The following is a 25913-nucleotide window of genomic DNA, read 5'->3' on the forward strand; positions in this document are numbered from 1 at the left end:
GACTGATATTTTAGGAAATGTTAGGAAATGTTATTTCTAATACAGTAAAAAAATGCAGCATTTTTCTGTGATCATTTGGAAATTACAATAATACTGTTTAGGTCATCTACTACATCTACTGTCTACAGTAAACTGTGAGAAGTTAAAGTAACAACCTAAACAATATTATTGTAATTTCCAAATAATCACAGAAATATGCTGCATTTTTTTACTGTATTCGACTGTGAAATCATTTAACAGTGTGACTACAGAAATATACTGTATTTCTGGTTTACAGACTACTACCGTAAAGTAATTTACGTATGAATGCCGTAAAAATAACGGAATATTGCTGGCGTCTTTGCTGCCAGCTCTTTACTGTAAATTATAGATATACAGAAATATACCGTTTTTCTAGTTTACAGACTACTACCGTAAAGTCATTTTACGAATGAATACCGTAAAAATAACGGTATACTGCTGGCGTCTCTGCTGCCAGCTCTTTACTGTTATTTTACATGAAAATTTTTTACAGTGCGGTTAAAACTTCAAAACAGTAAATGCCTTAGAAAGCTCTCAGAGGGATCTTTTAGTTCAAGACAATGCTAAGAATGAATTAGAATTTTGGTAAGAGATTGTCTGCCAAGAATAAATGTCAATAGGTCAACCGAGGCCTTCAAAATCACTTCAGAGGTTTAATTGGATCATTTAAAATCTGCAAATAACACCATACACATATAGCCTACTTCTGTTCTTGTCTGTCCACATCTAATATAGCAACCTATTACGGCCTGTCTGAAACAATTTGTTCTCATAATGTCTTCATTCTTTTCTGCATATGGGCAACATTTAAAGAATATTTTACTTTAAAATGGATAGGGTGTTTGAGAACAAGGCAAAAGAAACGCATGGAGAGAATCAAGTTAGCACTCCATTTTAAAGTCACCATTAATTCATGTGAAAGAACCCATTAATTCACGTGCCCTTGTAATCTTTAATCAAAATAACTTCCCCTCTCTCTACAAAAAAGGACTACAAAATGAGCATTCTATGAAGGCAACATAAATTCTTCTCAAAAACTTAAATGGTATATAAATTGTAATGCTGACAATTTTCATTACGCTCTGAAAATAAGATCTTTTAATCCATCCATCTATTCTCCACACGCAGCTTGTTATTCTTAAGTTATTCTTAAAATAACAACTACAACAACAACTATTGAAATTTCAAAATGAATTAATTGAAACTAGACAAAAATTCTGCTATACAGTTCAGAGTGTGTGGAAAGGAGTGGAAGTGTGTGGATTGTGGAAATAAACTAAAGACCATAATGTGCATACAATTAAATATGAATGTTATAAACTAAATATTTTTCAACCATTATTTTTGTCAACCACCTAAAATATCTGAAGTCCACTCCCTTTGCACATATGGCTTTTATCCCTACAGGGGAGAGCAAAAGAATGGCTGACCTTCAGAGCGAGCTCTCCGACTGAGCATTTAATAATGTCATGTAGCTACTAGAGCATGTTTGTGTGCATGTGTTTGTGTCTAAGTAGCACAAACTTGCTCTTTGGTTTCTGTTTCATCCAATTGAAATGCTTAAGAATGAAACTTATAACTTAACATAATGATTAAATGCTTAACAAAATACAATTTTCCTTTCAATAAAGCGTATTCAACTGAATTCGAATAAGCCTACATTCTAATTTAAACATGAAAACATCTTCCACGTTTATCTAACGTGTATTTTTACTTACCTGAGTAGGCCTATGTTGTCTCTGTGTGTGTGTGTGTGTGTGAGAGATTTCTTCAGAAGGTGTCGCTGTGTCTCACGTGAATGTGAACCACAAGCCAAGGTGCGCGCTCGCAGAGTACCTGCTTTCATCCCTCCGCCAAACTTCGGGTCCACTTTGAATCCGTTGATCACACGAGCGCAAAATGAACACGTGGGTTATGTTTACACTGAGGCGTGTACTTTTTTCTGTCGTCTTCTTAATATAGCCATTTGCCGTCTTTTCGGGGAAATATGTGATAGTATCATCTTACTCAAGGAGGTATACGCGCATTTTAGCGCAACTTCTTGACCTCCCACTCGTGCTGTGACGTGACTAGCAGTGGCTAGTAATAAATGACACGCGCAATTTGAAGCGTCCAGTTGTTCTGCTGCTTCAGCAGACCCGCGTCTGACACATGCGGCGGAGCACATTCGGACAGGACGGGAGGTATTTTATTTTATTTTCTTTGTCACTTTTTCCCTTCTTGCTATTAGAAAAGGTCACGTAGCTTACTTATTTTATTCTAAGGAGTAACGTTAAAACCAGTGTTGTCAGTGTTCTGAGAGCGCCCAGTTACTGACAGCTGAAACGGTTGGCGTTGCAGTGTTTCCATTGATCGCGCTGGCCTGAAGCACCAAACCACTGGAATAAATTATCAGCTATCCAACTTCACAAAATGAGCGCCGGGAAGAGGTAAGAGCTCCAGAAAACATATACTTATCGCTTCTGTTATTCAGGTTACAGTTCAAGTCTCGTCCAACTCATAGCAGAAGAATAGCATCTGAAAGCGCATACAATAACAAACACTGTAAACTATTTAACTGACACTGAATTTCCATTATGTGAACGAGTCTTCACACATGGGACAACAACTTAGGCTACCCCACAACTTTACCATTATAAGTTTTTACGTCCCTACTTTTGGCAATGTTTGAAAACTATACAATTAAATAGGCCTAATATATCAAAGTCATCCTGAAGGTCCTCTTTCCATATCTAATCTATTGTTCAACGTCACAAGCTGAGTTTTAGTGTTTGTGTTTATATTTGCAGTTTTAAGTAATTGCTTTAATGATTTCTGTCATAGTCATATGTCAACTCCATATTATGAAGATATTCTGTTTGATCTTTTTTTTTTTTGCAATGTTCCTAATTTTAAGTTATTAATAACTAATTTAATTAAAACAAGATGGCTGGCATTTAATACCTGTTAAGCAAAACGTGGTTCATTTATCAACACCTTCCGCTGTCAAAACCTTAAGATTGTCTTACTTACTAACAGTTCAATAGGAACTAAAATCGGCTGGTTTGATTGATTCATTCATTCGTGTGAATGGAGCATATAACCTATACAATAAACATGTAATATTTCTACACCCAAACATAGGTCAATGCTTTTCTTGTTCAGCAGATTCATCCAAAACAATTAGTTAATATTTTAACATATTTATATTTCTTTCACCTTTGTAGTCAGTCAATGTCCCGTTCTCAAAAAACAGGGATCCAACATCTAAATATACTAAGCTAAAAATATTGACGAATTATTCTCTCAGTTGAGGCCAGATATGTAATCCAAAGTGTTCTGCATGATAACACACTAAAGAAATCGTTACATTTAGGGGACTTTATTGCCTATGTAGATTTTATTTATTTTGAAATGGTTGAAAATATTCTGTTACCACTTACCAGTCTAGCTTGTATTGTTAAATGTGGGTGAAGTTTATTATGCTAGTTTGTCATATTTTCCATGTATTTACCTTTTAAGACTTTTAATATGTTCTTCATTCTGATTAGTCGTCAGTTGTTCAAGACAGCAGATGCTTAAATGACAGTTCACCCAATTGACACCAAAGTATTTGCAAGAAAACATGAAGTGAACTCATCTCTGCCTGCTGTGTCAATATCTGTTCCATAGGTGGCAATGAAGGTTGGGGGAGGAAGAGGGATAGTTTTAATCTGATGGGACAATCAGAGTGTGATGTAAAAAAAGCAGTTTTAATGCTGATCTTTCTTTTTTTTTTTTTTTTTTTGCCTACTATATAATGGTTGACAAAAGTATTTTCCAAGAGATTTTTTTACCTTTCAACAAACCCTGGATTAATTGAGAGCCTATACATTTGCCTCCAATAACCCCCCCCCCCCCCCCTTAAAATGTGTACATTCCATACAAATAAGATTACTGTAAACATGATTGTTTTGTAGAAGTGTGTGATTGTAATATGGGTTATCATTTTTGACATTGACTATAAAGATGGTATTGTTGATGGTTGCTATTAACAGTCTTAACCATGCTGTGTGTAAAGTCTAGCTGTTTGAAACATGGTCATGTCCACACGCTCAAGTGTTAGACACTTCTGTTAAACATATTCATTGACCTATTAACCAGTCGTCTAGTATTATATCACGTCACAGATAACCAAGTGCTATACAATAATTTACACATTGTTTGCGTCACAGTTTACCAACCATATGTAGTTATTGTTTAACGTGTAAAAGTGTAAAACCTCTGCAGGCCTGGATTATATAGTTTTTTAAATGGTGGTGAGTGTATTACTAACTGTTAGCTTTTAACTTTAGCAAAAGTTAAATGGCCTTTTGCTTGAAATACAGCTTGATGTGCTGTAGAGCGTCACTTTGCCAGAATTGCAACCTAGGCTCATTGGAAAAACGTTCCAGTGCCTATTTTTTTCAAAACCTCCAAAAAATGTACCTATAGGCCTACATACAATTAATTGCAGTTTCAATGCTGAAATGAACACTAGAGGCAGTAAAATACCAACAACTTTTATCCTTTTAAAGAGAAAGTTCAACCAAAAATGAAAATTCTGTCATTAATTACTCATCCTCATGTTGTTCCAAACCTGTAAGACATTTGTTCATCTTCAGAACACAAGCAATTATATTTTTAATGAAATATGAGATATTTCTGTCCCTCCATTGACAGTTCATGCAACTACGTCTTTGACGCTTCAAAAAGTTCATAAAGAGATTGTAAAACTAATCCATATGAATTGATTCCAATATGAACGAACATAAACAGAAGCTCAACCGAACCTGCTTGACGCTCGAGAACAAACCTCTTGCGGATGCTCAAACATGCTGCATAACACGAGAATTAACCTCATTGGTTCTCGCACATCAAGCAAACATGCTTGAGCTTCTGTTTTACCACAACTGAGTGGGGGCGGGACTTGATTTTGTCCATGGGAAATTGATTGGATTGTTGTGATTTGCTATGTGGGTGACAGGTTGATCCCGCCAGTAAACGCGCAATGTGCACCGCTTACCAGACATTTCATTTCTGAAGTGCCGTGATGCCTACTACAACCAGCAAAGTAAAACTTCATATGTTTCAGATAAAACAGAACACTTTCAGCGCCACTCATTTGACATTTCACTTTAAAATGGTTGTGAAACATGCAAGCAATGTAATATCATTTTGCAGAAATGTCACCGCAGGCACACTTTTTTTTTCAATGAACCTGGGTTACAGAATTGAGTGTTTAAACTTGGCATCTTTTCAGCATGCCTGATTGCATCTAGTCGAGATATGCGGTGACACTGGGCTCTCGGGGAGCTCTGTGCTCTTATCAGAGGAATAAGCTCTATCCTTCCTGTTTGTGTTTACATTTTGGTTTTTATGGTTTTGTAAACATTCAGTGACAATTCATGTTGTAAGGAGCCCATAGAGGAAATCATTATCTAGAGTGTGTTTTCCAGTAAAAAAAAAAAAAAACGAAAAAAAAAAAACAAAGCAACAGTTTTTAATGGATTTTTGAAGTCAAAAGCACTTTATAATCAAACCTGAAAAGATGGTTGTGATCAGAACAAATAACATCAGATCAGATTTCTTGCATTTACTGCACACGTTTAGTCTTACCGTTATCCCTGAAAGAGAATGTCATGCCCTGAAATGTTTCAGTGTGGTCTTTGGACTTCTTTCTAAAGTGACAAATAGCAGTCACACCTCGCTAGGAGCAATTAATCTTTGTCCCCAGTGGATACTTGTCTACAAATGGCCACATGGTCCCCTAGATGCAATTGTAAAGCACACTACATAGTTTACATCATACCTTTTAAATGCAGAGTGTGATGTTAATATTCAAATTAGTGTTACATGTACACGGAAGCATTGTGAAACTAACATCATACTCTTTTAGTATATAGCCAAATAGTTAATAGCCAAAAACTTTGCAAATGATTGTGATATTCACAAAATGTATAGATTGCTTCTCAATTCACAAATTGAATCTTCCTTGTTTACTGGCTCTTCCGTCCTCCAGTCTATGACACGGGAACTGACCAAAGCCATATTTGAGGACAATTCTCTAATTGCACTGCGAGGAACGAGGAGTGAAGAAGCTATGGACAGATGTATCCTATGAGGAAGTCTTTTTTCTTTGTTTTTGAAAAACCTGACACACGTATAAATTCTCCTCCTCCGTCACATCTGTCACAAACATTTTTATTTATGTTTTACCTTTGCAGTTTAAATATGTCTCTCATATTTCAACAGGGCATCTTGCTTTATTATTTATTATGCATTTCTTAAAGGTCCCATGGCATGAAATTTTCATTTTATGAGGTTTTTCAACATTAATATGAGTTCCCCTAGCCTGAATATTGTCCCCAAGTGGATAGAAATGTTGATCGGTGTAAACCCGAGTTCTGGCTGTCTCTCTCTGCCTTTGAGAAAATGACAGGCCAGACTAGCCAATCCTGAAGTCTCCTGGTTTGACGTCCAAGCAGGAACGGTTACCTCCCTTTCCTCCACCCAGAGAATCTGGCACGCCCATGCAAACGCGAGAGAGATCATTGCATCATTGCTTGTGAACGAGTGAACGCTGGCAGTTTCTCAGTGTTTGGATGTACAAATGAAAACCGAAGTCTTTTTTCAGTTCCTTCTGATCTGTGATCAGTGATTTCTTATGTGTAGCTAATTATTTATTATTTGTGCACACACTGCGGCTTCTCTCTCTCCCGACAGAGCGGTGTTTTCGTGTTTTCTATCTTGTGAGTCAGTGTTTTTGTACGTCCTCGTTGCGTCTATCTGTTCTACAATGTGCACACAGTCGTTTCTGCTCAACATCAGCAGAGTAACATCTTTAGAGATAAACCTCACACACGCCGAGGCTCGGACTGCACTGGCCGGTCGGCCTTCAACATCCCCGACCCCCAGTACTGCATCTGGCCCACAGCGGAGGCACCAAACGCGGCGCGAGATTAAGCAGAAGGGGGGTAAGCGTGAGGGTATCTGGGCTAGGCTAGCCAGCTATTCCCACAATAAACTGGATTACATTCGATTACTGCTGTTGTGTCTTTGTTTGCGCTGTGTACTCAATGCGCGTCACTGACGCTTTCCATATGATAGGAACATCTAAAAATAATGGTATTATCAACACTTACTCATAACTCGTTCATCTCGACAGCTGTAATGGTACTTTGCATGTATTACAAAGTTAGTAATAATGATGAAGACGGACTCGGTGTGACTGGGACTCGTGTTTATTCAGAACTCTCAAATACAAACACAATAAACTCGCGCTGACTGACAGCGCTCTCATAACTCAGTAGTTACTATAAATAACTTTGTTAGCAATCGCTGAGCTCAGTCTCTGGTACATTAGTGATGTCCGGTTCGCGAACGATCTTTCTTTTGAACCGGTTCTTTTTAGTGAACCGAATCAGTTCACCAAATCGGACTGAATCGTTCTAAACGGTTCGCGTCTCCAGTCAGCGCTGATCCATAATTTACTAAAGTTACTAACTTTCTGACATGAGTGACAGCCCCTCCGACTAGAAATAGACTAATAACCTGAAGTATATGCTGTAACTACAACAGTTCACTGAACTGAGACTGACAGAACCGATGTGAAGTGAACTCCGGTCCATCCGTCTCTCTGGCAGCAGCTCGTGCCTGCTCGTGCCTCGTAGACCTCGTTAAACCACGCCCCCTCCGCTCATTTCAAATGCAAAGATGTCAGCCAATCACAACAGTGGGCGTTTTTACTGAAGTCTCACAGCAGACACGCCTCTTGTAACAGGGCCTTCAGCCACAGGGCAAACAGCAGTATAGAAAAAATGCCTTTTATTTCTAAATTATGATATTTTATGATGTAAAAATCATACTAACAATATAAGTACACCTCAGGAAACATTATAAAATAATAGAAAAATGCCATGCCATGGGACCTTTAACCAAACTTCAACAACATATGGGCAGATCCCTTGAGTGCAGCTGATGTCACATTTAAGTGACGCTCGAGTGATCAAGAATATTCCAATATACAAATACGATTTTTTCTTTCCTTGCATCCTTCCCTTGTATCCTATGGGGAGTGGAGCTGAGACACGAGGAAAGGAAGCAAGTAAAGAAAACGAGTGCACAAATAAGATATAAGAAGCACCTCTAGTCTTAGCCAGAACATGTCAGATAAAGGTTTACTAACAAATGCTTCATGCCGTACATCAGTCCATTCAGAACTGACTAAAGATGTAAATGTTATTCTACATTTTGAACATATTAAGTTTTGTTGAAACTTTAGAACTCTTGCTCTTTGTATTTGTTGGTTCAAGTAGGAAATAATTTAGGCTCAAAGTATAAAAAATAAAAAAATATTCCAGTGATATAACTGACTTCATTACTACTAACGTTACTGACGCAACTGTGTTTTCGTTTCTATCTCAGCAATGCAATTTTGACCCGGTATGACTTCAGGTGTGATTTATTTTCTGGAAAAAATACAGTAAACATTTTTTTTTTTGTAAAGTTTCCCATCTCAGGAATGATTAGGTTATGTTTCATTATTGATTTAATGCCACAATGGCATATAATGCCCCATAACCATTTTTGTTAATAACCAGACTTTTGTTGATGTTTGTGTGCTGTGTGGATCACTTAATATAGACCAAATGGAGAAATCTGATTATCAAAAACATGCTCTGTGTTTATTCTAACCACGTGTAACTTGTTGTATTAGCATTAGTATTGCTCATTAGCTGATCTGTGTGTGGCAGCCTGGCTCACACCTCCAGGACATCAGACTCAATTAGTATCTTACTAGGCTGCCCAGCCCGCCCCATCCCCCATAGACCGGATTACCCTTCCAATGTCTACCTGACCGATCCTGCGTCCCCTCAAGGACAGCAGCCTCAGAACAGGACTGTGTCCCATAAGTTACACCACACATCTACTAACCAGGGCTGGATCCAAAAGACTTCCCCCTTGTTAGCGGTACCTGCTAACCTGGGAGAATGGCTAATACCAGCAGAAACACACTGCAAGTGAATGAACCGCGCAGCTACGGCTCCACGTTGTCTTTAGAAGAGAAATGTGAGCAGTCTTTTTTCCTCTTTTACTACTATAGGGTGGAGGATGAGGCCGTGCTGGACAGAGGGGCCTCATTACTCAAGCACTTGTGTGATCAGGAAGAGGTTGAAGGTAAGTGCCTCCTTTTTTTAGTCTAAAGTCACTTATTGATTTGAATTGTCATTGTTTAATTTGTTAACCAAGAAAATGTCCTTATTGTGAAAGAGTCACTTGGTTTTGTTTTGATGCAGTTAGATTTGAGTTGAATGTTTAGTGTTCACTTTAAGGTGATGAAGATGTAGGGCACAAACACCAGGTGAATTTGTGTTTACCATGCCAGTTTCCTTCCGGTCCAAAGATAGATTTAAATGAGTGTTAGTGGGTGTTGTTTATCAGAGTGTAGCTTAGGAGCATGTTTAGGAAAGTGCTTAGAAAAGTACACTAGATTTTGACACTTTAAATGTCACATTTTAATGTCATTTTGTGCAAAAACATCTTAACTTTTGGCAAAAAAGACAAAAAACTTTTGGCAAAAAATACTGATTTATTTGTCACAATGTAAATACACTCACCTAAAGGATTATTAGGAACACCATACTAATACTGTGTTTGACCCCCTTTCGCCTTCAGAACTGCCTTAATTCTACGTGGCATTGATTCAACAAGGTGCTGAAAGCATTCTTTAGAAATGTTGGCCCATATTGATAGGATAGCATCTTGCAGTTGATGGAGATTTGTGGGATGCACATCAAGGGCACGAAGCTCCCGTTCCACCACATCCCAAAGATGCTCTATTGGGTTGAGATCTGGTGACTGTGGGGGCCATTTTAGTACAGTGAACTCATTGTCATGTTCAAGAAACCAATTTGAGATGATTTGAGCTTTGTGACATGGTGCATTATCCTGCTGGAAGTAGCCATCAGAGGATGGGTACATGATGGTCATAAAGGGATGGACATGGTCAGAAACAATACTCAGGTAGGCCGTGGCATTTAAACGATGCCCAATTGGCACTAAGGGGCCTAAAGTGTGCCAAGAAAACATCCCCCACACCATTACACCACCACCACCACCACCAGCCTGAACAGTGGCAACAAGGCATGATGGATCCATGTTGGATCCTCATTCTGTTTACGCCAAATTCTGACTCTACCATCTGAATGTCTCAACAGAAATCGAGACTCATCAGACCAGGCAAAATTTTTCCAGTCTTCAACTGTCCAATTTTGGTGAGATTGTGCAAATTGAAGCCTCTTTTTCCTATTTGTGGTGGAGATGATTGGTACCTGGTGGCGCCTTCTGCTGTTGTAGCCCATCCCCCTCAAGGTTTTGCTGCATACCTCGGTTGTAATGAGTGGTTATTTCAGTCAAAGTTGCTCTTCTATCAGCTTGAATCAGTCGGCCCATTCCCCTCTGACCTCTAGCATCAACAAGGCATTTTCGGCCACAGGACTGCCGCATACTGGATGTTTTTCCCTTTTCACACCATTCTTTGTAAACCCTAGAAATGGTTGTGCGTGAAAATTACAGTAACTGAGCAGATTGTGAAATACTCAGACCGGCCCGTCTGGCAACAACAACCATGCCACGCTCAAAATTGCTTAAATCACCTTTCTTTCCCATTCTGACATTCAGTTTGGAGTTCAGGAGATTGTCTTGACCAGGACCACACCCCTAAATGCATTGAAGTAACTGCCATGTGATTGGTTGATTAGATAATTGCATTAATGAGAAATTGAACAGGTGTTCCTAATAATCCTTTAGGATTGATTGTGAGTGTAGAATGTCAAGTCAAGCACATTGGATTGTAGGATACAGTATTTAATGGTGTGTTTTGTTGTACGCTATTCATTTTAAAATGTAGTAGGTCATCTGTGCATACTGAATATTTGCAAACTAGTAATCAGTATGCTATTCTAAACATAACCAGAGAAACTTTGTATTGCATTTACGTTTTTTCATAGCTTTGAGGGAGACTACTACTATTTAAATGGTTAGTTCACCCAAAAATTTAATTTCTGTCATTAATCGCTCATCCTCATGTCGTTCCAAACTAGGGCTGGACAATTAATCGAAAAGTAATTGAAACCGAAATTTGAACCTCTAACCGACGTAATTTTCCCATGTCCGTTATTTCGGTTTTAGTCACGTGATTCCCCCCCGTCAGTCACATATCAAGTGCAATTTGCAGGCACACGGAAAGATGCAGGAGCAGTTATCTTTGTTTATAGATGCTGAGAATTACTATGGTAATTGCCTGTTTTACACAATTTATACAGGTAAGTTAATCGCCGTTCTTATATGTGCTGATACACACACAGAGACGGCGCGCGCAAGCCCCTAAGCCAGATCACTTTCACTTGCGTCCTCATGAAGTTTGTCAATTAAATGTGTTTAAAGGCTTGCCAGTTTGAACCTTAAAGCGATTGTGCATTATTCAAGAACAACAATATTGAAAAGTTCTCCGTTCAGTGCTCATGAGCTTTTTTCTGTGACACAGAGAGCCGAGCCGCGTTGTGTCTCTGACAAAGCACGTGCCCTGAAGCCAGATCACTTTCTCTTGCGTCCTCACAAAGCTTTGTCATTTGTATGTTTTAAGGCCAGCCAGTTTGAACATTGAAGCGATTTTAGACCATCAGATCTGTATTTGTTCGTGTCATAATTTATGTAAATTATGTTGAACTAATGCCTGATATATTGTGACACACGAACACTCAGACAGTAGCTCGCACATCACGTGAAGACTGCGCGTAGTTACAGTACAAACCTTATCAGTGAACTATGAGGGCAAAAAAAGGAAAGCAAAAAAAAACAAGAAGAAGAAGAGCAAAATAATCATTCATTAATTGTAATCGAGGTATAATGTTCAATTATTTGAGATTTTAGTTTTTGGTCAAATCGTTACAGCCCTATTCCAAACACATAAAACCTTTGTTCATCTTCGGAACACAAATTAGGATATTTCTGAGCTTTCTGACCCCACGTAGACAGCAACACAACGATCGCTTTCAAGGCCCACAAAGATAGTAAAGAGATCGTTAAAATAGCCCATGTGACTCCAGTGGTTCAACCTTAATTTTATGAAGTGACGAGAATACTTTTTGTGCGCAAAAAAATAAACAAAAATAACTACTTTATTCAACAATGTCTTCTCTCCCTTTTATTCTTACGCTATATACATTGTTGGGCTATTCACACAGTGCAGCTCTTCCTAGTTCTACGGCAGAATGGCGACTTACTATTAGATGAATAAAGTCCTTATTTTTGTTTGATTTTGCGCACAAAATGTATTCTCGGCGCTTCATAAAATTAAGGTTGAACCACTGGAGTCACATGGACTATTTTCACGATGTCTTTACTACCTTTCTGGGCCTTGAAAGTGGTCGTTGTGTTGCTGTCTATGTGGGGTCAGAAAGCTCTCGGATTTCATCAAAAATATCTTAATTTGTGTTCCGAAGATGAACAAAGGTCTTATGGGTTTCGAACGATATGAGGGTGAGTAATTAATGACAGAATTTTCATTTTTGGGTGAACTAACCCTTTAAATTGAAGAACTATTACTGTTATGTTTAAATGGGAATTGGAGAGCCTTATGTAAATTTGATTTAGGGTTTAGTTTAGCTGTTGCTAGTTTGACTAACTTAGCAACCCATGCTCCAATAGACATTATTATAATATATTTTTATGCTTGCACTACTGTTCAAGAGTTTGTGATCAGTAAGATCTTTTTTACTGTTTTTGAAAAAAGTCTCATATGCTTACCAAGGCTGCATTTATTTGATCAAACATACAGCAAAAACAGTAATGTTGGGGAAAAATTATCACAATTTAGCTAAACGTTTCCTATCTTAATACATGTTCAAATGTAATTTACTCCTGTGATGGCAGAGCTAAATTTTCAGCATTACTCCAGTCTACAGAGTGTCACATGATCCTTCAGAAATCCTTCCAATATGATTGAAACAATTGTGCTGCTTGCTTAACATTTTTGCAGAAACGATGATACTTTTTTGAGCATTTATTTTAAATAGAATTCCTTTATAACATTATGAATGTCTTTACTGTCGATTTTGATCAATTATATGCGTTCTTACCAAGTAAAAGTATTTATTTTATTAAAAACTGACCACTAACTTTACTGTTGAAAAAAACCCCATTAGTCTTAGAAATCCAAAAACAACTAAATGTTTTGGCCTGCCCTCAAAGTAAACTATAACAGAGCAACATGTGTCTGCTAGACAAAGAGCTTATATGTGGCAGTTCTTTTAGATATAGAGCTTTATTAGCATCTATATTAGCATGCACAGTGGCATGTCACTATCTTCTGTACTTGTACCCTCCATCTCAACAGCTCTGTTACTGCGGTAACACAAGGTGCTCAGATGTTGAAGCCCGTAATGTCCCAGCCAGAATCAGGGAATACGCTTTATCCAGTGACGAATTGCGTGCCACTCCAATTCAGCCTTCTTTCTATGGTCGCAAAGAAAAGGGTCCCTCCGAAAGAACAGGAAGCTTGGCACAAAGCTGGCTCGAAAATGTGTGGTTCCTCCCTCCCTCTTACCTCTCCCTTCCCTTCCCTTCTCTTAGTCCTTGCTCTTACTCCCTTTTCCTTATTTGCTCTCGCCCATCCCACCATAGGTGGGATCCCTATTCATAAACGGTTCTCGTGATCTTTCTGTACCATTTGTTTGTTTGTTTAAAACAAGTAAAGAAAAAGGCAAAATGTCAACAATTTACAATAATTTTACAGAATGTTTGCAGAAAATGAATGAATGTGCCCTGGAGCAGACCATTTTGACTGATTCTTAACTTAAGACAAACAGGCACATAATTAAGTCACTTCCTATTTGATTTATACCCATTATCCCCCCCATCCCAAAAAACATCAATACTGTATTAGAAATGTTTAGTAATCAAAGGCTTTTTGTATGTTGATGACCTTTTTTGCAAAATAGTTAGTAAATCGTACCATTCATAAAAAATTCACAGTGATTCATAAAAAGTAATTCATATACCAATGACATTGTGACAATTTATATTGTAACATTAAATATGATCTGTTGTGAATGTACTAATGAAGTTACACATATTGGTAATGAGATAAGATAAAAATAAGATGAAAACATGAGATTAACACACTCAATGCTAACAAATACCTGTCACATTTGGAAAGACGATTTGGACTGCATCCAAATGCAGTGATCGTTTTCTGAAAATTAAAGTTTATTATACTGTAATAAAATAAATAGCAGGGCTGTGAATCCAGTTTAAATACACTTTGCATAATTTATAAGAATGGGTGATGTTTTACAAAAACAAATAGATCTTTGTGTTGTAAGGTTCAGTGGATAATCATTGGCATTTTTTGCTTTGTTTGATATTTGTCGGGACCTTAGTTCAAAGTCCTGGAGACAGTTTTGACTTATATTAAATGCAGGTGTACAAACAAGTGCAGGTTTAATGTAGGATTTGTCTGTTTCAGAAGAAGCAGATATCATAAAAACAGTATCAGTCGTATCTTCACAATTGAGTCAAATATAATAAAGGTCAACTGTTTTAGAAGAAATCTCCACTTAAGTTCCAGATGCACTGGATTGAAAACCAAGCACTGTATTTTTCTTTTCTGTTTAGACATTAAATACCTTTCTTGTTGCATAAAATATATTAATTTATTTGCAAAACGTATAATTTTAGAACAAATTTCGATGCAGAAAATAAAAACAAGAAACAAACAATACAGAATGTTCTTGCATAAACTAATTTGTCTTAATCTTCTATAGTCATATGGACTTCTATCTATCCATTTAAAGATGTGTTCACACTACCAGCGACAAAGCAACACGAATGCCACTTGGAGAGCTAGCGATTTTTGGCAAATTGAGCAACAGGGACCGTTGGCGACAGGATGTAGGCATGTCCAGTGAAACGACAAAGTTGAGATACGTTTAACTTTATGCAAATAAAGAGCGACTTTCTGGAGCGACAACCAATAAGTCAGTAGAGCATTGTCTACAATATGGAGTAACATCCGTGAATGTCATTCACAAATGTTACTTGGGAACGCCCACTAGCGACATTAGTCCTGGAGACAGTTTTTACCTTTATCAAAAGCAGGTGCACAAACAAGTGCAGGTTTAATGTAAGATTTGAAACATTATAAGATCATAAAAACAGTAGCCGTCGTATCTTCACAATTGAGTCAAATATAATAAAGATCAACTGGTCGCTGGTAGTGTGAACGCAGCTTAGGACATGTTGCCACTGCTTCCAGTGGCTTCGTCTGTCGCCTAATGGCAGGGATTGTCCTGCGATTAACCTCATCACACTTTGTTATGTCATGAGACTCATACATCACTGTGGTGGTCTATTAGCCTCTCTGATGGGGTGAATCATGATCACTATGTGACCTGTGGCACCACAGCTGGCCTGAGGATGTAAAGCCTTGTAATTGACTGCATGTGCAGATGCACCTGAATAAATCCTACATGACATTAATACGACTTTATTCGTTTTACTGTACAACATTTTTTTCATGTCATACTTTTAATTGGCCTTTTATATTTAACTTTTAATTACTCATTAACCTTTATTTGAGATGTGCTGGTAGCACTGCAACCTTTAAAATATTGATTTCTAGGACAATCTGATCAAAATTTGGCTGAGAGCATTAAATGTAACATTTTTGACAGACTGACATGTTGTAGACCAGAATGTAATCCTTGTTATTTTTGACCTCAACATTTTTAGTTGTCAAAATGTCATAGGTTATGACATTATTTTTTCAAATGAATATAATCAGACTTATATAAAAAAAAAATCTGGTTCTTCCAAGCATTATAATGGCAGCCCAAAATATGATGCCTAAAAAAGTGCATCCATCCATTATAAAAGTTATCCACATGGCTCCGGGTGGTTAATAAAGGTCTTCTGAAGTGAATCGATGGGTTTGTGTAAGAAAAATATCCATATTTAAAACTTCATAAAGTAAAACGCCACACACTGGCGGACTGCCTTCCGTATCCAACTTACGAAGAAAGTGTTAAGCTTACGCTACGTCTGACATCATTGTTGCGCCAGTTACGCTTATTTCGTAAGTTGAATATGGAAGGCGGTCCGCCGGAAGCTAGATATTTTACTTTATAAAGTTTTAAATATGGATATTTGTCTTACACAAACCCATCAATTCACTTCAGAAGTGAACCTTTATTAACCCCAGTAGCCCTGTGGATTACTTTTATAATGGATGGATGCACTTTTTTAGGCTTCATATTTTGGGCTGCCATTCACAGCCATTATAATGCTTGGAAGAACCAGGACATTTTTTTATATAACTCTGATTGTATTCATTTGAAAAAAGAATGTCGTACACACCTTGGCTTGAGGGTGAGTAAATTATGGGTTAATTAACATTTTTTGGTGAACTACCCCTTTAACAAAGTGTGCTGTGCATCTACAATTAAGCTAAAATGTAATGCATGTCAATATTAGTTTGAAAGGTCTTTCACAAAGTCAGTATTCTACAACCTATGAAATTTTGACTACTAAAAATGTTGAGGTCAAAAATAAAAAGGCTTACATTCTGGTCTACAACATGTCAATCTGTCAAAAATGTTACATTTTAATACTCTCAGCCAAATTTTGATCAGATTGTCCTAGAAATCAATATTTAGGTTGAATTTAAATATAAAGGTTGCAGTGCACATCTCAAATAAAGGTTTATACACCAATTAAAAGTATGACATCAAAAAAACTAAAACAAAGTCGTATTAATGTCATGTAGGATTTATTCAGGTGCATCTGCACATGTTTATCCATAGCCAATTACAAGGCTTTACATCCTCAGGCCAGCTGTGGTGCCACAGGTCACATAGTGATCATGATTCACCCCATCAGAGAGGCTAATAGACCAACACAGTTATTTATGAGTCTCATGACATAACAAAGTGTGATGAGGTTAATCACAGGACAATCCCTGCCATTATGCGACAGACGAAGCCAATGGAAGCAGTGGCAACATGTCCTAAGCTGCATTCACACTATCAGCGACCAGTTGATCTTTATTATATTTGACTCAATTGTGAAGATACGGTGGCTACTGTATTCAACTTGCGCTTTTTCCACGAGTTGAATACGGAAGGCGGTCCGCCGGAAGCTAGACATTTTACTTTATAAAGTTTTAAATATGGATATTTGTCTTACACAAACCCATCGATTCACTTCAGAAGACCTTTATTAACTCCCTGAGCCGTGTGGATTACTTTTTTAATGGAAGGGTGCACTTTTTTGGGCTTAAAATTTTTGACTGCCATTATAATTCTTGGATTAGCCAGGACTTTTTTTGTAATATAACTTATTTTGTCTGAAAGGAGAATGTCATGTACTCCTAGGATGGCTTGAGGGTGAGTAAATCATGGGGTAATTTTCATGTTTGGGTGAACTATCCCTTTAATATAAATGTGCTTCTTTGACAACTTATGACATGTTAGATTTATGACCTGTTTAATTAAACATCTCAGTTCAGTTGTAGCACTAACCTAAAAATGTTTGGAATTCTGGGATGGATTCTATCAGGTGATTCAGGTCTGGTCTGCAGGTCTGCACTGATGTCACTGGTCCAGTTAGAGATGCATTTCACAATAAACATTAAAGGGATAGTAATTAAAATCCTGTCATCATTTACTCTCTCTCAAGTAGTTCCAAACCTGTATGAATTTCTTTCTTCTGTTGAACATAAAAGAAGATATTTTGAAGAATGTTGGTCACTAAACAGTTTACGGTAGCTATTCTTCAAAATATCTTCTTTTGTGTTCAACAGAAGAAAGAAACCCATACAGATTTGGAACAGCTTGGGTGAACTATTCCTTTAAGTTTCAATAAGTTACATAGTAGCACAGTGTGGGATGTAGCTTTAACAGATGGACTTCATGTGACTGTGGGAGAGACATGGAAAGTGTCTGTATGATATGGATCTAAACATTGGACGTTTCGCACTACCTGCTAGCTGTTCCAGGCCAGCCAAAATATTTAGTTTGACAGTCTGCTGCAAACCCCTCCGGTGAAGTCCACCATTTCCTGCATAAATTGCGTTGAGGAAGTCACGCCATTTATTTATGTCTTTACTCAGGTTGCATCGCATGTCGAAAAACTAATGGGCCACAAGGAAACCGTCAGCATCCAGCTCCTGACCTCAGTGTCACTACACATTATTTATCTTACAGATATTGAAGTGTGTCACTGTAGGATGGTCACGTGGCTTGTGCTATCTTGACATTAGGGAGCCGTTTATCTCATGACTACAACAACGTTAGGGCTGGCATTATTGTATTTACTTGACTTGACTGAGTCAATTAATTCTGTAAGTATTTATCTACGTCATCAAGAGCCTTTTAGATATACTGAGGGGAATTCACTCAGAATGAGCTGCAGCCACTGATAGCGTTGTTATTGCACATGCCGTCTGTGATGTGTTAGCTCTAAAGGAAATGCACAGCATCATTCCATCATCCAGGCACCTGATTAGTCTCTTTAAAATGCCAAAAGAGCTCTCAACTGCACTGTGTCTGAAATATAACCCTCAGTTATTTTCTTCTCCTTTGTTTAATCATCATTTGATACATATCTGCTGCCGTTTTAATATAATAGTTGTTAAAAATAACTATGTAAAATATCTAAAATACAAAGACTTGTTTATAGATAATAAAGTTGAATGTTTTTTTTTTTACCACATTAATGTTTTGTTCTTGTTTTGACCATAAATTACAAAACAAAAAAGGTTTATACAGAAGGTTTCACACCTTTTTTTTTTAATTGCCAAGGCAATTTACCATTCAAATAATTGTGGTGCATACATTTCTTTTCATAAAGGAGGATCCATTAGATTGACCCAAAGTGTAAAGGCATTTATAATGTTACAAAAGATTTATATTTCAAATAAATGCTGTTGATTTTGAAAAAAAAACAAAAAACCCACAAAAATATTCAGCATTACAACTGTTTTCAACATTGATAATAAGACATGTTTCTTTTGCACTGTATCATCGTCATCATATTAAAATGATTTCTGAATGATCATGCGACACTAAAATTGTAGTAATATTTTAAAAATATCTCACGGTTTTTACTGCATAAGAGACTTCACAAACCTTAAAAAAAAACCTTACCGACCCAAACTTTTGAACGGTGGTGAAACATTCTATTCTAAAAATAATTCTCAAGAAAACTAATCTTGTTTTACAGCTATTTAAATATTTTTACTGTAAAACAAAACAAAAATACTGATTATGATTTGTATGCAGTGTGATTACGCTGAAGTGTAATTGTTCTTTTTGTGTTTCTTATGTTTGGGGGATGCCATGTGATCTTAATAGCCTGACTTATCTTCTCAATTTTACTCTCTCAGGTCACCACACCATATACATCGGTGTGCATGTGCCTAAGAGCTACCGTCGACGGAGACGTCATCGCCGACGCACCAGTCACAAGGACAGAAAGGAGAAAGTGACTGAGAACACTTCGGACAGGTCAGACGCAGAGAACAATGAGGAGGCCAGCAACAGCATCCTCAAACCACTCAGTAAGCGCTTGCCAAAGAGCCGTCAGTTCACATTAATGCTGAGGGTTCCTTCATAGAGCCAATCACAACACACACACACACACACACACACACACACACACACACACACACACACACACACACACACACACACACACACACACACACACACACACACACACACACACACACACACACACACATACACACACAGCTACAAGCCAAGGCTGCTGCTGACTCCACTTTGTCAGAACAGATATCCAGAGCTGCCTAGCCAGCGGATGAGCGTGTTTGGACAGACAGGGCTAGGGCCCCTGCGTGTAAGTAATAACCATCCAAATGGGTCACGATTGCCTGACGTGAGCCGCTGAAGGAGGGAAGTATGTGTGTCTCTAATGGTGAAGTATTATACGCCCAAGGGAGGATCACTTAGGAGGCGTTTCTGTTGATTTGGATGCCAGGACTTTGAATGTTCTCTAATGATGTGATAGCTGAAAGGGAGAATGAGGATGAAGAGAGGAGGTGAAAGGGATCGCATAAGCGAGAGAGAGGCAGACGCGGAGAAAGAACATGATGATTCCAAGGTCATATAAGGAAAATGTTGCCTTAAAATCGTGCAGCGGACATGTAGACTTTGGAATGTGGGTTTAAATGAATACCATTATGACAATTTAATTTTCTCAGTGGAACACACAAAAAGGATCTTCAAAAGTGTCTTCATACAGATTTTTTCCCCATACAAAGACACTGGCTTATAGTAAACACAAGCTTGTCATGTACCTATGATTTGTGCTCCATATTTTACTTTATAACTTTACCTTGACCTCCACCGCAGGTTTCAAATTAAATATGGCACCTATAGTGTACAGGTTTGACGTCATTATTTCTGGTTACTAGACACTTGAGAACTAATGACGTTTGATGCTGTATTTGAGTTGAAAGACAGTTTGGTTTTTATTTTGTCTGTGTGCCACTGAAGACATACTAGCATGGGGGTGTGGAACGACATGAGGGTGAGTAAATAATGATGCAGTTTTGGCTGAATTGTTCTTATAAATTCTTAAATCTGCTGAGCATGGTTTTAGTGCAGTTTACTGTGCTGACTCTGCACAAACTCGGTTATTGACCTTAATCTGAAACGTATTCAGCTCCTAATGGAAACTCAAGTGCAACCAAGCAGAATCAAGACCTTGACAGTGATGTGGACCCAGAGCTCACCTGACTTACCATCTCTGGGCCTTCAATTCATCCTCTGAATACCCTTTTTCTCAGTCAGAAAATAGGGTTTATAATACACTTTACACTAAGGTCCCATTAGTTAATGCATTATGCAATATTTATTAATCCTTGTTAATGTTAGTTAATAAACAAAATTAAGTAAAATTAGCAGACACACACAACTTTTGATTTAAATTAATAATTAATTATCTAATGATTATTTATCAATAAATGTTGAACATTTTTGAAAATAAAATTTTGAAATTAACGTTAACTAAGATTATGAAATGCTTCAGAAGTATTTTTCATTGTTAGTTCATGCTATCTAATGTAGTTCACTAATGTAAACAAACCTTATTGTTATGCCATTTTTGTACTATAGGAACACATAAACCCAAATATTTTTAAAATAATGTGTTCTATGAATCAACTTCCTTATCCTTAAAAGTAATGTGTGTCATTTTTTTCTGTGTTAAAATACTGTCTCCAATCCTAGTTTAATGTGCACAGAACTATACGTAAGCTATTTGCAGATCGTTTGGACTAGTTACTGTAACTTCTGGCTCAACTAATGGTGTGACTTTGGGGCAGGACTTCCTGTTTACTGCATGTCTTGCATGTAGAAATTAAATGAAATGGAGATTGAGCTCTCATACATTCTTACACAAAGAATCTCAAACCTCATTTTTATGTGCGTATATGTTTTGTATATGTTTGTCAGCATCTGCTATTCCCATGCAGGGGGTTTTCTGATGGAAATTGATATAGCAATGCAGAAGATTAGGGCAGGCCCACATGTAACAATGTTCTGGCTCCTTGCCTTTTGACCCTGAGCAGTGCGAGTACTGACCTTTGTCTGTAGATGGATTACTTCCTGATTGTTATCCCTAATCCGGATGCATGTTTGTTAGTATCAATCTTCCTCTTTATAGGCTGCAACAAATAACACTGTAAATCTTCTTTAAATATGAACAGTATGATGTAAAAAATAAAGTAAAAAATAAATTGCCACCATGCAGGAAATGTTCTGAATGTGTTCATATCCCTGCTTCTTAAAAGAATAGTTTACTTGATAATGAAGTTTCTGTCATTTATTTCTGTCAAATTTTTCTTCTATAGAATACAAAAGGTGAATAATTTATTTATTTTTTAAATTAATACAAAAATGAATATTTTATTTATATTTTTTAAAGAAGAATATCCCTGGGGCTGGGGCTATAAATCTTTGAATTTACAAAAAAAGCAGCATAACATTTGTATATTACTTGAGAGTTCATGATAGAATTAGAGATTCATGATTTCTGTCACCCTTAAGTGTATTTATGTAGTGCTGAAGAAACCTCCCTGTCTTATTCTGTTCACTTTGTCCCCATCAAAAACATGCCTTAGTGCCTCCAATTCGGCACTATGGTTCATTTTCATGTGTCCAAATATAGGAGGGAACTTTCTCTCATCTGTGTTGTGTGAGATCATTGATACTGATTTGATGTGAGCTACTGCCCATTGTTTTCTGAGAATTTTATATTCTGTTACAGTGTTTCCCACAGATTAGAAACCAATTTGTGGTGGTGGGCGGGGGCATGGGGCGGGTGGAGGGGATGGGTTCAGTGATTGCCACAAATATCGATTTCGATCTTGATTCAGTATCAATTCATATTTATATAGCCTACTGTACATATAAGGAAAAATAAGTTTAACTATTTTAAACTTTTCTTAAATTATATTTGCTCACATTCAAATAATATTCACTTTTGTGTGCTTATATAAGTATTATTCAAAATATTAGGATGTAAGTTATTAAAAATTAAAATTTCACATTTAAAGAAATCTAGTGTTTGATCATGTATAAATATTTATTCAAATGCAAAACCTAAAAATAAGTAAGAAGATATGATCTGCAATACTTTGAGCAACTAGATACATATTATTTATTAGTACTGTATATTTATTAAAGAGCCATACAGGCCTCTTTGCATTGGAATTCTCTATTTTAACCTTCATTACTACACTAATTGTAATATAGATAATACAAAATATTTGAAGTGGTCATTAATGGACCACAATTATTGCACAAATAGTAGGCCTATTTAGTACCAAAAGATATCCTCAAAATATTCAATAAATATTATTAAACTAAAATATAGAACATATAGGCTAATTGAAAAATAGTTAAGGTGTATGGTCACATTTGACCACCAATGAGTATGATGTGAACAATTAGTAAGGAATGAGGGCTAAATACAAGAAAAACACTTGGGGTTACTTGACTGTAACCCTGTTCCCTGATAAAGCGGAACGAGATGCTGCATAAGCTTATGCAAATGGGAAATGTCTTTGACATAACCAGCTGTGAAAATAGTGTGAAAACACGTCAATGAAATTGACCCGGAGGTATTTATAGCCTCGGCCGGTGACGTCATAGGCGCACCTGCTGCACGAGGCTATAAATAGATGAGCTTCAGCTGGAGCAAACCAGATCTTCTTTGTTTGAAGACCAGTCCTGAAGCATCATCAGCACGGCCTAGCAATGCAGCATCTCGTTCCGCTTTATCAGGGAACAGGGTTACAGTCAAGTAACCCCAAGTGTTCCCTTTCAAAAGCTACACTCAATGCTGCATAAGCTTATGCAAATGGGAACGAGAATACCCACGCCGCCGTGCTTGATGGTGCCTGGACCCCTTACGGTTGTGTAGGTGTGCACAAGAACGCAAGAAGCCTCAGTCATTAGCCTGTGATGTCGACTCAAGGACATGAGAGCCCAGAGTGGCATGAGCATCCAAGCTATAAAGCCTTAAGAATGTGTGCGGAGAGGACCAACCTGCCGCATCAAAAACACTTTGTAAGCACCCCTTGCTAACGCAGTAGAAGAGGCGACTCCCCTGGTGGAGTGAGCCCTTAATCCTATAGGTGAAGCTTGACCGCGCACCTCATAGGCAAGAGCAGTAGCATCCCTGACCCAATGTGACATTGTTTGATGGTGGCAGAACCTCTGTTACGGCCCCCATGGCAAACAAACAGTTGCTCTGACTTACGCCACTGGCTAGTGCGGTGGACGTAGGCCTGAAGAGCATGGACTGGACACAGTCTATGAAGTTTCTCCTGATCCGGCGTTGTGAACGGCAGAGGGCAGAAGGTTTCAAGAGTGACAGGATGTACAGACGACAAAGGAACCTTAGGCAGGTAGTCAGGGTGGGGATGCAAAATCACTTTCACCAAACCTGGGGCAAAGTCTAAGCAGGATGGCGATATTGACAGAGCCTGCATATCCCCAATTCTTTTCAGAGAAGTTATAGCCATAAGAGTTAGAGTCAGAAGTTCGTCAGACGCTGATTCTAGAGGTTCAAAGGGGGTCTCAACCAGACCCTCGAGGGCTAAAACTAAGTCCCATGAAGGGATCTTGGCTCTTAATGGAGGCCACAACTGCCTGGCACAACAAAGTGAGCAGGCAGAAGATGCCTCCCAAGCGGCACCCCATCCACCAGGGCATGGCAAGCCAAAAGAGCGGCCACATAAACCCTGAGAGTGGAGGGGCAAGCTAATGTTTCAAAGGGGGTCTCAACCAGACCCTTGAGGACTAAAGCTAAGTCCCATGAAGGGATCTTGGTTCTAACAGGTGGCCTCAACCGCCTACCCCACGAATGAAGCGAGCGAGTAGAGGATGTCTCCCGAGCGGCACCCCATCCACCAAGGCGTGGCAAGCCGAAAGAGCGGCCACATGAACCCTGAGAGTGGAGGGGCAGGTGCCTGATGACAACTTTTCTTGCAGAAAATCCAGAACTGAAGTAACCTGGCAGTTGACTGAATCTACATTGTGTAGTACACCACCTTTCAAAGACACCCCATTTATTATCCGAGTGGAGGAAGCTCTAGCACTTAGGATGGTCTCAATAACTGCAGGCGAAAGCCCCGTGTCCCTCAGTTGGTGCCCTTCAGGGGCCAAACATGAAGGTTCCACAGGTCAGGCCTGGAATGGAATATCGTGCCCTCTGCCTGAGACAGAAGGTCCCTCCTCGCCGGAATCGCCCAAGGCGAGCCGTTGAGGAGAGACACTATCTCCGAGAACCAAACCCTGTTCGACCAACGCAGCGCTATCGATAAGAAGCAAGACCCTTGTTGGCGAACCCCGGCGTGAACTCCCAGGAGCAGAGCGACTGGAAGGAGGGCATACAGACGCATTTTGGGCCATGTATGAACCATCACATCCAGACCCAGCGGGGCTGGGTGACAGAGAGAAGCAGGGACATTGCGCTGTCTGAGAAGAGGCGAAGAGGTCCACTCCATGTGGTCAGCTCTGTAAAATCTGATCCAGATCTGCTTGACTACTTCTGGGTGGAGTTTCCACCCCCCCATCTGTAACTCTGTCTGGACAGTAAATCTGCTCCCACATTCAACCGCCCTTGAATGTACACTGCTCGAGTGACAGGAACTTGTTCTGAGCCCAGAGAAAAATCTGTCTCGCTATTCTGATAGCGTGAGCACAGACCCCCCTGGTGATTATATATGAGATATTTAGCTGTACTGTCCACCCGCACTAGGACATGACAGCCCCTCAATTGGGGGAGAAAGTATTTCAGGGCCAGAAATACAGCCGTCAACTCGAGGCAGTTGATGTGCCAACTGAGTTGATGACCCTCCCATTCCCGTTGGGCTGGACGACCACTTAAAGCCGCACCCCAGCCCGTCAGGGAAGCGTCCGTCGTTAGCAACTTGCAACGACAAGGTACGCCTAGAGTGGGACCCAAGGCAAAAACCGGGGTCTGAACCACATAGTTAGTGTACGAAGCCACATGGCGCGCCACTTTATTTGCCTGAGGATTGGCCCTAAGTCCTCTGGCTTTGAGCCACAACTGAAACGGTCTTATGTGCAACAACCCCAAAGGGAAACCCGTGGATGCTGATGCCATTAGACCTAACACTGATGATCAGTAAGATCTTGGTCTAGCCTGACTTTGCTCAGGGAATACTGAATGGTCTTGATTCAAGTGGGAAACCATTGTGCCCACCTTGTGACCAAAAACCGAACAAACCCTAGATAAGTCGTTCTCTGGCCAGGAGAAAGAACACTTTTCTTGGTGTT

The 25913-nt window shown here is 38.7% G+C and overlaps 1 protein-coding gene across 5 annotated transcripts in view; it reads left to right on the forward strand.

The window, feature by feature from the left end:
• The first annotated feature begins 1828 nt into the window (after positions 1 to 1828).
• The window catches only part of slc4a4a (solute carrier family 4 member 4a), an 88231-nt gene continuing 64146 nt past the window's right edge, over positions 1829 to 25913 (forward strand). For 2 of the 5 annotated variants that reach the window (XM_079815054.1, XM_079815052.1), the window contains exons 1-2: positions 8877 to 9198; positions 19466 to 19639. In XM_079815054.1, the coding sequence (XP_079671180.1) occupies positions 9012 to 9198; positions 19466 to 19639 (361 nt within the window). In that variant the 5' untranslated portion in view covers positions 8877 to 9011. Of the gene's footprint in view, positions 2451 to 8857; positions 9199 to 19465; positions 19640 to 25913 lie in introns of those variants that run through there. The other 3 variants (XM_079815055.1, XM_079815051.1, XM_079815053.1) reach the window with 3 other exon arrangements.

The sequence above is a fragment of the Gobio gobio genome (assembly GCF_949357685.1).
Source record: "Gobio gobio genome assembly, chromosome: 4".
NCBI lineage: Eukaryota > Metazoa > Chordata > Actinopteri > Cypriniformes > Gobionidae > Gobio > Gobio gobio.